The sequence below is a fragment of the Hyaena hyaena genome, unplaced genomic scaffold, assembly GCF_003009895.1.
Source record: "Hyaena hyaena isolate Hyena2069 unplaced genomic scaffold, ASM300989v1 scaffold_79, whole genome shotgun sequence".
In the NCBI taxonomy this organism is placed as follows: Eukaryota; Metazoa; Chordata; class Mammalia; order Carnivora; family Hyaenidae; genus Hyaena; species Hyaena hyaena.
In genome coordinates, this window is record NW_024080711.1 from 218,977 (window position 1) to 236,243 (window position 17,267).

A 17,267-nucleotide genomic window follows, 5' to 3' on the forward strand; every position below is an offset into this window, starting at 1 on the left:
TTTTCTTTAACATGGTGGTTATGTTGCAGAAGACCTTGTTGGATGTTGAGAGAGACCTGAAAAATTCTAAACCTGCATCTAAGACTCAAACCAAAGGGAAGAGAATGGTAATCCAGGAAGTAGAAAACTCAGAGGATGAAGGTGGGAAGGACAGCGGAAGAAAACATGAACATGGCAGCGGAGATAAGAGTAAAACATCTTTTCTCTTTTGGTTATGCAAAAACCTCCCTTTCTATATGACGAGCTGGCTCACATGTTCTCTTTCTACTGAAATTCTTAGTCTGCCAAACTCTTTTTAGCTTTACCCTGTAAATTCACAACCAAGTTTTTTCTTAATGTTTTTACTAATACAATCTTCCAAACCCAATTTTCTTCCTAACCTGGTACCCTTCTCTAGTGTCCAATTCCTGATTATCATGGTATATTGATAATATCAATAACATTATCATATTATCCATGTACCAGACATTCACAAGTTAACCTTAACCTTTTTCCTAGATGATTGTTTTGTATATATGTACTTTGTTGTAAACAAAACATGTTGCCCTTACAGGGATATAGGACAAAGATGAATGCATTGTTGGGAAATTGCTACATGTGCCTCTCAAAAAATTTTTTAAATAGGCATAATTTCACCTCTGATATAGGTTTTTTAAAGAATCTAGACTAGTTAAACCTTTATCTTCATAATATAAAATAATGACAGTTACATCAGCTTTAAGGGGAAAGATCCACCTACTCACTTGTGGGGTGGGGGAGAGGGGGTGTCTCTCCCTCTTTCTGAGAGTAGCCCCCGACCCCCCCACCCCAGCAAACAAAGAAAGGGAAAGTAACAGTTTTCAAAATCATTCATGGGCAAAAATCAACTTGCAAGTGACTGACAGAATATTTTAATTTTGAAAGAGAAATATAAAATGTTCAGTTCATTCAACTTAAAAATGTAAAGAAGTAAACATTTTTATTTTTTCAGTGACAGAAGTATAACGTAAAATATACAGCTCAAGACAAAATGTGATCAGTGAAGACAGGGTAAAGACAAAGGGACAGAAAGGGAGATGGGAAAGGAAGAGAGGGCATCAAAAGGATAAAAAGAAAGGGGTGGGGGAGAAATTAAACAGTTTTTCAAGGACTGTGACTTACCTTTGAGCCAGACGTTAAATAAATTCTGGCAGCAAATTTTGCTCTACAGGTTCATATTTATCTTAAGGTGTCAAGCCAAGTGTCTTAGGAGATCATTTAAAATCTTACATGGGGGGCGCCTAGGTGGCTCAGTTGGTTAAGTGCTCAACTCTTGATTTCAGCTCAGGTTATGATCTCATGGTTTGTGGGTTCGAGTCCCGTGTGGGGCTCTGCCCTGGTGTTATGGTGCCTGCTTGGCATTCTCTCTCTCCCTTTCTTTCTGCCCCTCACCTCTTGTGCTCACTCACACTGTCTTTCTCAAAAATAAATAAATATTAAAATCTTTTAAAAAATTTACATATAGTGAAAATGGAGTTCTTTGGTATGCAGTTCTAACATGTATATAATTTCATGTGACAGCCACCACCATCAGGATACGGAACAATTCCATCACACCAAAGACTCCTTGCTCTCCTTTTAGCCAGGAACCAGTGATCTGTCATAATTTCTTCAAAGATTTTTTTTGGAGGGACGATACTACTTCTCCTTTCCCACAGGACTGTTATGCCACAATTGTTAGACAACTTAGTATTGTCCCACAAGTCCTTGAGGCTTTCTTCTTTTTTTCCTCACTCTGTTATTAAGATTGAAAAGTTTCTATTGATCTATATTCAAGTTCACTGATTTTTTAATTCTCTGATCCCAAATCTACTGTTGCTCCCATTCAGCGAGTTTCAAATTTTGGTTATTGTGTCTTCCCATTCTAAAATTTACATTTTTTTTACGTCTCTTCCATTTCCCTGCAAAGTTTTTAAAGATTTCTGTCCCTTTCAGGAGTGTTTGGCTTTATTTCTTGGAGGATGGTTATAATAGTCACTAAAAGTCTTGAGAATTAACACCTCTGTTTTCTAGGGTTTGGCATTACTTAATTGTCTTTTCCCCTTGCCAAATGTTGATATTTTCTCTCTTCCTCGTTTGTTAAGTAATTTTGTACTGTATACTAGCAGTTTTAAGTTTTATGACATGTGATTTTATCTTGTTTACATCTTATGGAGAATTTTTTTTAAAGCAGTTAATCTGGTTAGGTTAGGGTAACAGTTTTCCTACTCGACTTCTGTGGAATATGGTTCTTTTTTTTTTTTTTAAGTTTATTTATTTATTTATTTTTTAACATTTATTCATTTTTGAGAGACAGAGACAGATCATGACTGGGGGAGGAGTAGCGAGCAAGAGAGGGAGACACAGAATCTGAAGCAGGCTTCAGGCTCTGAGCTGCCAGCACAGAGCCCAACGTGGGGCTCGAACTCATGGACCATGAGATCATGACCTGAGCCGAAGTCAGATGCTTGATCGACTGAGCCACCCAGGCACCCCTAAAGTTTATTTATTTATTTTGAGAGAGACAGAGATAGCACCAGTGGGGGAGGGGCAGAGAGAGAACGGGAGAGAGAGAATCCCAAGCAGGCTCTGTCTTGCCCATGCAGAGCCTAATGTGGGGCTTGAACTCACAAAACTGTGAGATCATGACCTGAGTGAAAAGCAAGAGTCGGACGCTTAACCAACTGATCCACCCAGGAGCCCCTGTGGAATATGGTTCTAATGTCAGTTCAGTTTCAAGACCTTTGCAATGCTATTTAGATCTGTCCCACCTATACACAACTCTGTGACCAGCCGGGGTCTGGACAGTGGTCTTCCCCTGTGATTCACATCTCAAAATTTTCAGAATGATGTTTAGGATCACTTTATGCATATAGATCATCTGGAGGGTGAGCCCAGTTCATATACAATTTTATGCAGTTGTTTTCTTGAGTTCCTTCCTCTCTGTGATTCTTCTCTACTCTTTCTGGTTCTCAGAGGTTTTCCTTCCCGCTCCTCTCGCTAGAAAGCCAGACTTTTAATTTCCCCCATTCTCCTGCACACTGCCCATGACTGTGTGCCTCCAGGACTGAGCAGCGACAGGGCAGAGAACAAACGCAATGCGGAAGAATGCTTGGGACCAGAGACTGAGAGTTCCTCTCCTTCTGAGTTTTAGGTACCTCCTTGGCTGCTACTGCCTCTGCAGCTGTTGCAGGATTGCCTGGGGGCTAGGATTGGACAGAAAGAAAAAACAAAAATCCAGGCTTTTCTTCACCTCTCTCTCATAGGTTCCAGCTATCTTGTTGCTTTAGATAAACTAAATAGAAGGCTTCTTGGACCTCATCCTGCCCACACCCAGTGTGGTTTGGTGCAGGTTCTAGTTCCTTTTCCCAACTGGCCTGCTACTATTTACTTTGCAGTGTCCTCGTGGCCTGCTGCATCAATTCTGTTTCAGATTTTTAGTTATATTCAGTGGAAGAGATGGGTGGGGTGTGTTTATTCCATGTTGACAGGAACTGCCTTTCTCATTACCATTTTTTTAAAGATTAGCATATTTGAAGAACTATGAAAGTGCTTTAGATAGGTTATTTTTTAATTCTCAAGAAAGCTATAATGCACACTTTCATAGATTAGGCAATGGAAGCCTAGACAGTTCTAGTTATTTGCTACATATGCACTTGCTGTAAGTCACGTGGCTAGAATATGCCCTAATCCTGTGTGACTCCAAAGTCTATGTCATAAAAGTGGTTACTGGATGCCAACTAAGAAAGTATACGTTTCATAAAATCCAGTTGTAATTTGGGGTTTATCTCCCTTGTGCTCACTCTTTTTTTTTTTTTTATTTTTTATAGTTTATTTATTTTTGAGACAGAGACAGAGTAAAAGCAAGGGAGGGGCAGAGAGAGAGGGAGACATAGAATCCAAAACAGGCTCCAGGCTCTGAGCTATGTGCTCACTGACTTATCAGCGGCTGAACCTATGTTGAGGAACAAGTTAGTTAAAGACCAATGTGATCATTTTTGATTAAAAAGGAGCATAAGAACTGGAATAGACATTTTTCCAAAGAAGATATTCACATGGCCAGTGGATACAGGAAAAGGTGCTCAACATCAGTCATCAGGAAAATGCAAAAAAAAAAAAAAGTCACAATGAGATATCACTCAAATGTGTTTGAATTGCTGTCACCAGAGAGATGAGAAATAACAAGTGTGGGCAAGGATATGGAGGAAAGGGATCATCTGTGGACTGTTGGAGGGAATGTCAACCAGTGCAGCCATTATGAAAAACAGTATGGAGGGTCCTCAAAAGATTAAGAATAAAACTACCATATGGTCCAGTTATCCTATTTCTGGGTATATGTTCAAAAGAAATGAAGTACTATCTTAAAGAGGTATTTGCACCCTTCTGTTGATGTCAGCACTATTCCCAATAGCCAAGACATGGAAACAACCCAAGTGTCCTTCAGCAGATAAATGGATAAAGTAAATGCAAGACACACACTCACACACACTAGCATATTTTTAGGCCACAAAAAAAAAAATAAAAGGAAATGCTGCCATGTGCAAAAACATAGGTGGACCTTTAGGACATTATGCCAAGTGAAATAAGTCAGAGAAAAGCAAATACCGTATGATCTCATGTGTGGAATGTAAATAAAAGCCAAACTTGTAGAAACAGAGAATAGAACAGTGGATGCCAGGGGTGGGGGTTTGGGGGATAAGTTGGTTGGAGGACAAACTTCCAGTTGTAAGATGAGTATGTTTTGGGGATCTAATGTACAGCATGGTCACTACAGTGAAAAATGGAGTATTATATACTTGGAAGTTGCTAAAAGTGTAGATTTTAAATGTTCTCACTACAAAAAGTTATGTAAGGTGATGGATGTTTTAAGTTACTGTGGTAATCATTTTGCAATACACACATATACATATTTATATGTGTATATATGTGTGTATATATGTATATATACAAAATCATCACATTGTACACTTTAAACTTACACAATGTTATATCAATTATATCTCAATAAAGCTGGGGGAGGAGGAGATACTAAATGGCCCTCCTCACAAATAGACATAAACAGGGAAAGGCTAATCATTAAACAGTGAGTAATATTCTATGATTAGTAATCTGAGTCGGGGTTGTTATGTAATATTTAATAGATTGATAGGGTGTTTCTCTCTGAGTTAGGTGGTTATCCCTAACATTAGAGCTACAGAGAAGCAATATTCCCACTCAGATTTCCAAGCACCTAGAGCTTTAAGGGAACCATATCTGATCTTGTCATTCGTGCCCCTCAATAATCATTTTCTAGATAAGGGAATACATAAAACTGCGTGAGATCCCGAAAACAAAAATGTCTTGAGAGGAATGTAAAATTTGGTCGCCTTTTATCAGTAAAGCAAATCCATAGGTGGAATAAATGGCTAGAAGCACAGAAATAGTCCTTTTAAGATGAAATAAAATCAATGGGGTTATCTTATGCTCAGCTCTACTGAGTTCCATTGTTAGAGGACCTGTAAAAAATCCTGGGGCCTTGGACAAGACAGGAGAAATCCAAGTCTCTTCTAGAAAATAATGTTAAAGCCCAGAGGGATGTTATCAGGATGGAATCTTTGCATGTCCTTCCCCATATCACCGCATTCCAAGAAAGAATTCCTAGTCATTATGGGGTATGATGCAGGGAGCCCTGAAGACCATGGAAAAATGCAGCATTTAGTGTTGTTTAACCTTCGGTGATCATGCTGCTCCGTTGTGACCACTTGTGTTGGCCAGGCCCAGTTCATCCCAACTGAGGTATAATATAACCAGTGGATTTAATTTAATAGTTGACAGTACCGACTCTGTATCAAGTACTGAGACAAGATAAATGATAGTTTTTTTCACCTGTCCTTCCAAGGATCAGTATGATCTACATGTCAGGCTGATTAGGTCTGGGGATGTGAGTTTCTAGGCTTTCTTGGCAATTCCCCGTCTGTTTGTGTTTTCCTTCCCTAGTGGAGAGCATTTAGATGTGACCATCATCATATAATTAGCTGTCAGAGACTTTAGTATTCTGTCTTCTTACAGAGTCTGTGAGTAGTCAGAGAAAATTAAGCATCTAGCCCCTTTTTAGTGCTGTTGTTTATTCCCTACTTAAAAATGAAATCTAAGAAAATTAAATAGTAACTCACAGATAGAAGAATAAAATATAGTCATTTCTCTTGTCCTAGAATCAGTGAGATCAGGAAGGTGGAAGGGTAGAGATTTCAAAGAGTTAATAGACAAAATCATGAAAAGAAAGGTGAATGGTGTTGACTGTAAAATTGAAAAACCTGTGTAAATCAGATGCTATTAAAAAATTAGAGGGTAAATGACAAACAAGGAAAAATGACAAGCAGTTGATAACCTTATAATATGAAAAGCATTTTTTAGATTTTTTTCTTAAATAGTTTATTGTCAAGTTGGTTTCCATTTAACACCCAGTGCTCATCCCAACAACTGCCCTCCCCCATGCCCATCACCCCCCTCTCCCTCTCCCCCACCCCAATCAGCGAGCAGTTTGTTCTCAGCATATGAAGAGCTTTTACAAGAAAATAAGCAAATGTTAAAAGAGCCCAGTACTGAAATGAACAAAGCATATGAACAGATAAACCACTAACAGAGAAGTTAAGTGATCAACAAATTTTGTATTGCTAATGAAAAAAGAAAAAGATAGATTCCTATTCTCTCCATAAAATTGGCCAAGATGGGGATTTAAAAAAAAAGAAAGTATCCTTACTCATCGAGGGTAAAGTGAAATAAGCATTCTTTTTTAAAATTGAGATATGATACATATATCATGAAATTCATCCTTTTCAAGTTCAGTGGACTTTAATATATTCACAAGGTTGTGCAACCGTCAACACTTCTGGAACATGTTTTATCATCACAAAAAGAAATGCCTTACCTATTAGCAGCCACTTCCATCACCCCTCCCCTCGCAACCACTATTTTCTGTCTCTGTGGATTTGCCTATGCTGAATATCTCGTATAAATGGAATCATACAATCTGTGGTGTTTTGTGTATGGCTCCTTTTACTTAGCATAATATTTTCAAGGTCCATCCAAATATTTTCAAGGTCCATCCACATTGCAGCACATATCAGTACTTTATTCCTTTTTATGGACAAGTATTCCATTGTATAGATAATACTACACTCTCTTTATCCATCGGTTGATGTGCATTTGGGTTGTTTTCACTTTTTTGGCTATTATGAATAATGTGGCTATGCAAGTTTTGTGTGTATACATATGTTTTAAATTTTAATAACTAGGAGCAGAATGCTGGGTTATATGGTAACTCAATGTTTAACTTCTTGAGACTATTTTCCTAAGTGGCTACACCATTTTATAGCCCCGCCAACAATGTATGAGGATTTTAATTTCTCCACATCCTTGTAAACACTTATTATAGTTTACCTTTTTGATTATTTATTAATACATTAATAATTTATAATAATAATAATTTATTATTATTATTTGTTTTTCTTCTTTGGAGGAATGCTTATCAAGTTCTTTGCCCATTTAAAAATTAGATGGTCTCTTTATAGTTGCGTTATAAGTGCACTTTATATAGTCTGGATACTAGACCCTTTATCAGATATATGACATATTTTCCCCCATTCTGTGGGTTGTCTTTTTACCATCTTAATAATATCCTTTTATGCTGAAAAGTTGTTAGTTTTGATGAAGTTCAGTTTATTTTTTCTTTTGCTGCCTGTGCCTTTGGTGACATATATAAAAATCCTTTGCCAAATCCAAGGTCATATATACATTTACCTTTATGTTCTCTCCTAAGAATTTTATGGTTTTAGCTCTTATATTTAGAATACTGACTTCTTTTGATTAATTGATGTAGGAGGGAGTCCAACTTAGCTTTTTTATTCCCTCTCAGCATGTGGAAACACAGTGTCTGAACACCCATTTGTTAGACTATTATTTCCCCATTGAATGGACTTGGACAGTCTTGTCAAAAATCAACTGGCCATATATGTGTAGCAACATGGATGGAACTTGAGGGTGTTCTGCTGAGTGAAATAAGTCAGGCAGAGGACAGATACCATATGTTTGCACGTATAGGAAGATTAGGAGGAACTTAACGGAGGACCGTGGGGGAGAAGAAGGGGGGAAAATAGTTGGGGAGAGGGAGGGAGGCAAACCATGAGAGACTCTTGAATGCTGAGAACAAACTGAGGACTGATGGGGGGGGAAGGGAAAGTGGGGCGATGGGCATGGACGAGGACACTTGTGGGGATGAGCACTGGATGTTATATGGAAACCAACTTGACAATAAACTATTTAAAAAAATCAACTGGCCATAGATATATGCATTTATAGACTCCCAGTTCTATTCTATTGGTCTAGATGTCTATCCTTATGTTAGTACCACACTGTTTTGATTACTGAAGCTTTTGGTAAGATTTGAACTCAGAAGTCTAAGTCCTTTGACTTTGTTCTTCTTTTTCAATATTGTTTTGACTATCCTGGACTCCTTGAAATTCCATATGAATTTGAGGATCAGATTTTCCATTTCTGCAAAAAAGGCTGTAAGAATTTGTTAGGGATTATGTTGTATCTGTAGATCATTTTGGGTACCTTAAAATCGAGTCTTCCTATTTGTGATCAAGAGATACCTTTCTGTTTGTTGGTTTTCTTCCAGCAATGATGTAGTTTTCAGTGTACAAGTCTTTCACCTCCTTGGTTAAATGTAGTCCTAAATATTTTATTTGTATGATACTATTGTAAATAGAATTGTTTTTGTAATTGTCAGGTTGTTCATTGCTAGTATATCGTATACCCTGAAACTGCTGAATTTGCTTTTTACTATATATATGATATAGAACAATAATTATATCATCTGTTAATAAATGGTTTTACTTTTTCCTTTCCAATATGGCTGCTTACTTTTTTTCTTGCCTAATTGGTCAGGCTACAATTTCCAGTATAATGTTGAGTAGATGGAGTGAAAACGGTATTGTCTTGTTTCTGATCTTCAGGGGAAAGCTTTTAGGATTTTGCCATGGAATATGATGTTGACTGAGTTTTTCATAAATATACTTTATCAGGTTGAAAAATTTCATTTCTGTTCCTAGTTTTCTGAGTTTTTTTTTTTTTAATCATGAAAGGGTGGTGTTGGATTTTGTAAAATGCTATTTTCTTTTTATTTTTTATTTTTTTAGGTGGGCTTTGCACCCAGAGTGTGGAGCCCAACACAGGGCTTGAACTCATGACCCTGAGATCAAGACCTGAGCTAAGATCAAGAGTCAGATGTTTAACCAACTGAGCTACCCAGGCGCCCCATGTGCCCCCTGTCAAATGCTTTCTCAATGTCAGTTATGATCATGTGATTTTCCCCCTTATTCTATTCAGGTGGTGTGTATATTGGTTTTGTACTGTTGAACTACTTGCTGAGATAAATCCCACTTGGTCACGGTATATAATCCTTGTATAGGCTGTTGGATTTGGTTTGCTATTTTTGTTGAGGATTTTTGCATCTACCAACTACCCATACTACTGAAGGCTACTGAAGTAAGTCCTTATGGCTTTAGTTCTAATGGTTCTCTATAGGCCTGATGTAGTTGGCATTGCTGGCCATTGTTTCCTTTCATATTTATTATTGTGGTGCTTTCTCCCTGAAATACTCTTTCTTCTTGGTTTCTGAGGCAGTACTCCCTCCTGGGTTTTCTCTCATTTCTAGATACTTCTCCATCCCATTGGAGATTTTTCTTCTGATTATCCTTTAAGTATTAGTATTTATTAGGAATCCTTCAGAAGATCTGAGTAACCCCATCCATACCGAAACTTTGATGATCCTGTTTATATCAGCAACTCCCAAGCTAATGAGGACTTACCTGGAGAGTTAAGATAAGGCCACTCCTCTGAGTTACTTCTGGAGCCACCTCCTGAACAACTCTTCTGGAATGTTCTACAGGTAGTGCAGTACCACCAGGACTCGCAGGTCTTTCTTGTTTGGGCCTCTGCTACCTTTGTAGAGACTAGCAAAGCTGTTCAAGGACTTTTCCATCTTAAGGAAAGAGGTATGCCTTTCAGTTCATTTCATTGCAATTCCACAATCCAGTTATGATGATTTCTAGCTCTTTTGCTCCAGGACATTCTTTAGCTTTTTCCTTGCGTCTTTGTTGCCTCATTTGTAAAGTGGGGAAGATAATACTTCGTTTGAGGATTAATGATAATGGAAAACGATAATGTATGTAAAGATCTTGACCCATATTAAGTTCCAAATAAAATGCAGCTATTTAGTAATAGACAGACATGAAGGGATAATATACAAGGGAATGGAAAATAATACTAAATTGTCTGTTGTTTCTGCTGACGCTCATCTATGCTTTCATCTGTTTTTATGCTGGGAGGGGACTTGAGCAGCAGACACCAGATGAAGAACACTAGAGCCTTGCTCCAATAATCTTACTGGGTCCAATCTGAGGATTTATTGCTATAAGAAGATCTTTTTATTGGATTCATAATGAAACACCTTTTGGTTATTACACTTGAATGTGTGTTTTTATACTCAGGGCTTGCCTTAAGGTGAGCATCCACTGATTTTCATTTAAATACTTGTGGGATTTTTTTTTTCCTTTTTTTAAATGTTTATTTTTGAGAGTGTGTGTGTGAGCACGAATTCACACACTCAAGCAGGGGAGGGGAAGAGAGAGGATACAAAGTGGGCTCTAAAATCTTTCAGTTAAGATCAAAGGAATGTACATTTGAGTAAGTAAGCATTGTAATGGGAAATTTATTGTTTTTAAGGCTCCCTTTTAAAATTTGGTGTCTATTTTATAGAACTTCTTTGCTAAATTCATTTTAAAATGACTTAATCACTTGGATTTTATTTCACTTAAGCATTTATCTTTTTCTCCTAGTCCTTTAACATAAGAAAAAAGGTACCCTGACCTTGGGTGAAAGTAATTATTGTATTCAAGATTTAGTAACTTCTTTTGTAAACTGTAAATGGGAGTAAGGTACATATTTTGTAAGCTGTAGCTCCCCGTGTACGCTGGATTTTGGAGCGGTCCCTCCTCGAGCCCGTCGTTGTTTAACGACTTAACTACGGGGCGGCTTCCGTGCACTGCCGGGAGGACGGGGCCCGGCGGCCAGCCCCGCGGCCGACGAGCCCCTGGGACCGCCGGGCCCCAGAAGTGCCGCGAACCGCGCCGCCACGCCCGCGGGGGCGGTGCCCGCCCGGCCTCCCCGCGACCCGCCCCCGCGGGCGCTGCGCCGTGCGTCTGCGCCGACACCCCCGCGGCCGCCGCGGTAGGTAGTTTCTCCTGATGATGCAAACACTGACTTCCCGCATCCACTTCCCACAGAGGCCGCGGAGCCGGCGGGAGCCGGGAGCGCCGCCGAGCCGCGCGCCATGGGCAACATCCAGAAGAAGCTGACCGGCAAGAGCGAGGGCGGCAAGCGTTCGGAGAGGGGCGCCCCGCGGCGCGGTCGGACGCCTGGGGCCGGCTCGGACAAGGGGAGCCGACCGCGTGCCCCGGCGGCGGCGGCGGCGGAGGGCGGCACCAACCGGCCCCCGGGCGGCGGGCGGGACGCGGGGGACCCCGCCGCCGCCACAGCGCCCGCGGCCCCCGCCTCCCCGCTCGGCCCAGCCGGCCTGAAGAACCAGGGCAACGAGCTGTTCAAAAGCGGGCAGTTCCCGGAGGCGGCCCTCAAATACTCTGCGGCGATCGCGCAGCTGGAGCCTGCAGGTAGGCGAGCTGCGCCCGCGCCTCCCCGGACCCGCTGCGGCTCACGGGACCTGCCGGGCCGCCGCCCGGTGACCGGCGCTCGCGTGCGTGCGTGCCTGCCTTCGTGCGGAACAGCGGGGCTGGGTGGCACCGACCTGGGCGGGCAGCACCGCGGAATGCGTCGCGTGTGCGCGGGCAGGGCGCGTCTGCAGCAGTCCGTCAGGGGCTTTCCCTGGGATGCAGGACGCTGCGGGCACGCCCCCCTCCCGGGGCCGCATTACGGGCTGCCTGCAGGACTGCAGTGTCCCTGCGGACGGCAGTCGTCATGTGCTGGTGAACTGTGACTGAGCTAATGGATTTTAACTGCGTTTAATTCAATGTGATTTTAGGAAGTGCAAGTGCAGATGATCTAAGTACCTTATATTCAAATAGAGCGGCGTGTTACCTAAAGGAAGGAAACTGCGGCGGCTGCATTCAAGATTGTAACAGGTAAACTGCCCGTTTCCAGGTTTGTCCAGAGAGTGTTACCATTCCGGTGTGATGAATGCAGTATTTAATTTCTTTCCTTTTTTAAAAAAATATTTAATAGCGTGGGGCTCGAACTCCTGACCCGGAGATCAAAAGTCACATGCTCCACCTACTGAGCCAGCCAGGTGCTGCTGCAGTATTTAATTTTTTACTAAATTTTCTGCGTGAGTCTGATTTCTTAAGAGACTTTTTAAAGACATGTTAATTATATATAGAAGTCACAAGTTCTTTTTCATAAATTTCTAATTGAAGAAATCATAAATTTTTTCTAACTGAAGACAGTTAATAGAAGACTGTGCAAACCTTTTTCATTTTCACAGCCACCACCTTAATTCATGTGCTTTTCATATCAATCCTAGGCTACTGGAGAAGTCTTCCGTCTGATCTCTGCCTCCTCCAATCCAGTGTAGCCTCAGAACTTTTCCTGAAGCATTGTGTTTCAAATAGGCATTCCGTGGCTCAGTATGGTGTTCCAGATAATTATAGGCTCCTTTTTTACCACCTTGCCCCTGAACAAGCTTTCTGCTCTCATTTGGTCCACTGTCTGTAAAGCCCTCTGCACATCTTTGCTTCTGAAATCCTTGCTCAACTAATTGCTCCCTCCTCTTTGCCTTCCTGGTCACTTGCGTGGCTGTAACCCCAGCACACTCACTCTCACACCTGTGGGTACTTACGCATTCACTCCATTGGATATTGAGCTCTGTGAGGACTGGAACCATATTTTATGTACAGCTTTGCATCCTGCAAGCACTGTTCTCACCCATGTTACACAACAAGTTACACACTGGAATTGGTGAATATGTTTACGTGAATAAAGCGTACCGTTTCTTCCACTGTTAAGTAATAAGCCTGTGTCAGGAGCCCTTTGGAAAGAAGCTACTATTAACATATCTAAAAAATAAGTTGTGTGTCCGGATTTGACCTTCACAGTTCTGGTTTACTCCTCTTGTCTGGTAAAATTATTATTGTCATCCTTTTTCACTCTCAGAAGCCATAGTTTGAACAATAATTTATGTAGATAACCTTCTAAGAAAGTGAACAGTTTATTATTTTTTCATGGATAGTTTCAGTATATTGCTATGAGTGAAAGCTTGTAATACCTATGGCTACAGTTTAAAAAAAGGTGCTGTGGGACGTTTTTTTTTTGCCAATTTTATTTATTTATATTTAAAATAAATACTATATATGTTCACTTGGGCCTGACTGTAGACCCTATTCACTAATTAATTGTTGTGTTTCTAGGATTTTGTGAGCTGGTTGAAATCAAATTGGTAGCTTGAAATTTGCTAATTTGGTTGGAATACTAATACCATGAAAATTGGCAAATCCCACAAATCTGGGGGTTTCTCCTAGGAGGGGAGCCGGTTGTTAACCATTCACCACTGCACATAACTAACCAACAAGACCATGTGGGTTTGTGGAATATCAAGCATATTGTGATTTGTAGCCAAGACCCTTATAGCTCAAGTGTCCGTTGCTGATACCTTTCAGATTGGCCTTAGCTCTTCCTGCAGTAAGCAAATTCAGGACTTTAATTAAAACTTGAGACCCTTAGGGGCACCTGGGTGGCTCAAGCAGTTAAGTGATCTTTGCTCAGGTCATGATCTCATGGTTCCAACATTAAGTCCTGATTTGGAACTTTGCACTGACAGTATGGAGCCTGCTTGGGTATCTCCCTCTCTCTCTGCTCCCCATCTCTCTCTCTCTCTCTCCCTCTCCCCCCCCCCCACACAAAATAAACTTTAAAAAAACAAACAAACTTGAGACTCCTATAGTTAGGGCCACTGCAAAACAAGTGCACTCACTTTATCCTTAAGTGGGATGGTTTCAGGTGGCAGACATAAAGTTTGTTGGCGTTTCAGTGTAGATCTGGGAGGAAATCGATGGAATTCCAGCCATGGTGTCAGGGGAGGCTAGAATGGAGGTTTGTCTTGAAGGAGAGCAGGAGATGGCCTTCCCAGGAGGGAAATGGGCGGTGGTTTATTTAAGATGTCCTTAGATAAGAGCTGTGTTGTAGACCAAGGAATCCTGCTCTGCTGGTCAGTGCTGACCTCTATAGAGGCCGACCTACTTGGGTGTTTTCTTGATACCTGGTGTATGAGTCCCAACATTTGGGGCATGGGATGATTTTACTCCAAAGTGGTGAATCTCAAACTCCTTTTAATGCCAGAGAAACCATGATTTGCTTTTGCAAACATGTTGAAATAAATGTATTTAAATCTGTATGAACTAGGAATCATTTAGTAGCAGAAATATGACTGTTTTCTATTCACCTCAAGATTGCACACATTTTAATGGTAGCCTGTTTAGTTTTTCACTTAATCATCTGCTCTTTGGAGAGTTGTTTTTTGTGCCATGAGCCCTTATTACAAGGCAAGTGGTCGCTGGAGTCAAACACTGAAAAAGAAAAACTCGTGGGAGCAAACTTTAAGGAGTGTGTCTGAATTCATGGAGCCTCCTCTGAAGCACTTCCTCTGAGGTTTATCCCAGGGTGTGCAGAGAATCACTCCTGGGAGTATAAGGGGTACTGGCGGGGCTCACAAAGCTCTGGATCCTGCTCCTCTCCTGGCCACAGCGTCTCCATGTTTCTAGTTTAGGCTTCCAGGTGAGCCTTGAAAAAGGGTTACGATGCCTAAGTTGAAGTTTAAAACCATTATCCTAGAAACTACCTTTTGTTCTCAGGACTCTTTATCAGCTGAAAACAAAAAAACAAACTTCACTTTTCTCATCTGCCAGAGAACTTTTTTGGGTTATCTAAGCTACACCAAAAAAAAAAAAAAAATCTTTCAGTGACTTTCCATGGAGGATATTTTGACAGGCTCAGTAAAAATGAATGTTGCCTGGTAATTTGCTTTTGCTTCTCTTTGCTGCTCTCTGCCAGACTTCAAATTAGAAGACTCTGTAGGGCCTTGAAAAGGTGTTAACTTGAATAGTTAAGCTTTTGTAAGCTCTGGCTTAAAAATTCTGTGTTTTTAAGAATGAATGCCTTTTTAAATTTTTCTTAGCAGAATTACCATTTGTGGTAATTTGTGGTTTGTGGGTTCGAGCCCCGTGTCAGACTCTGTGCTGACAACTCAGAGCCTGGAACCTCCTTCTGATTCTGTGTCTCCCTCTCTCTCTGCCCCTCCCCTACTCATGCCTTTTCTCTCTCAAAAATAAATAAACTATAAAAAAGTTTTTTAAATAGACGTTAAAATTTTTTTTTAAGTTAAAGTATTTTTTGCTATTTACAGAAGTAATACATAAGTGTTATAGAAAAAAATTTAAAACCCAGCACAATACAATGGAGATCATTAAAATAACCCACAGTCCTAACACCTGGGCAGAAGAAAATAGGTTATTTTTTTGAAGAACTAACACAAATTAATGACATCTTCTATGGTGCACAGCCCAGGAGCACACCCACACGTGCAGTTGTGCATGACGTGGAGAAATGTGAAGGAGTCTCAGTGGCAGATGACTCCAGTGAAGTTTCTTCATTTATAGAGAGTTTTCTGTCTTTGTGGTAGGAAGAGCATAGGTTCAATCCGGTGTTTGCTCAGGTGCTTCCTCTGGCCCAGGCAGTGACCTCCGCCCTGGGAATATAGCGGTGCTTAGGACAGGTGGTGGCCTTGCTCTCCGGACGCTTAAGTTCAAAAGAACTGACATGTGGGCACATGGCCCCATGTCTCTCCGTCTCCTCACCTGCTGAAAGAATGTGGGACTGTTGACCCTGCAGGCTTGTGAGAACGTCTACGGTGACCAGCACGCGGCAGATGTTCTGTCAGAGCTCGCTCTTTGCCCGGTCACCGTAGACAGGAATAGACAGCAGATCCCCAAGACTGCTGGAGAAAAAGCAAAGCAGCCCTCCCTCTGCTTTCCCTGCCAGTGATCTATAAACTGCGTGGAACAAAAAAGTTATCCAGAAGAGACCTGCCATCCCCAGTGTGGACAGCCTGGTGCAGCAGATTCTCACTTGTGGGTTGTATAGAAAGTAGGCTCTTCCTAGGATCTCTGCGCTTCAGCCTTTGCAATTGTAGTTAAGTTCATTAAAACTATGCATTTCATTCATAAATCCAAACTTTTGATTGAATAGGTGCATATGCTTTATTTCAGAATATAATAAAGTCCATTACATGATGAGGTAGCTTTAAATAGTTACTTCAAGCAAAACCAAGGAACATAACCCTGAAATACATCTCTAGTGATGTTAGAAATACTTTGTAGCCTAAAAAGTGCAAGATGAAACTTCATGACTTTTCAGAAATTATACACTTCCTTGATTCCCTCCAGTCTATTTCTTAAGCCCTTTGGCAGCAAGTTAATCATAATAAACTGAAGTTCAGAGAACTGATTTTCAAAACGTAATGCAAGCTTTTGTGGTTGAGTGCTAAGGTGCCTTATTAAACACATAGGTGCAAATAAAACTTTTCCCCTTAATCCATCAGTAAGTAACAAGAATCTTTTGAAAGCCTACTTTGTGCCTAGTGCCACGGTGGGCTCTGTTAGGGCACAGGGGGTGTGGGAGGGAGAGGCATTGGAGAGGGTGAGGCACATTGCCTGTTGGCAGGGAGCTCGGGCTCACTGCGGGGTAGGGAGGGAAGAGTTAATGCCAAAGTGCTTCGGGAACTGTATAAAATGAGGTAACCACAAGTTTGATTGCTCTTCTACTCTGAGTTTGCCTTTCTAGTATGTTCCTAAGTTCCCAGTGTGAACTAGCAGATATATATGTGTTTGAGAGTCCGGTATCATAGTGTACTTTCAGTTAGTATAAGTTAAAACATAATTTTCAAAACAAATGACATGTAATATTTTTGTCTTTAGGGCTCTGGAACTTCATCCATTCGCCATCAAACCTCTTCTTCGACGAGCAATGGCCTATGAAACTTTAGAGCAGTATCAGAAAGCTTATGTGGATTATAAAACTGTATTGCAAGTGGACTGCACAATCCAGCTAGCGAATGACAGTATTAACAGGTAACCTTGCCTGAGGCAGTGCCTGAGGGCTAGTTGTTTTACAATGGAACTACATTTTTATCTTCCCCTCCTTCAAGAACAGTATTAAGGTGTAGA

The 17,267-nt window shown here is 40.9% G+C and overlaps 1 protein-coding gene across 1 annotated transcript in view; it reads left to right on the forward strand.

The window, feature by feature from the left end:
* SPAG1 (sperm associated antigen 1) overlaps positions 1–17,267 on the forward strand; it is a 65,126-nt gene that overhangs the window by 25,826 nt on the left and 22,033 nt on the right. The window contains exons 9-12 of the mRNA XM_039233814.1: positions 30–189; positions 11,325–11,708; positions 12,077–12,176; positions 17,019–17,171. Coding sequence (XP_039089745.1) covers positions 30–189; positions 11,325–11,708; positions 12,077–12,176; positions 17,019–17,171 — 797 coding nt within the window. The remainder of the gene's footprint in view (positions 1–29; positions 190–11,324; positions 11,709–12,076; positions 12,177–17,018; positions 17,172–17,267) is intronic.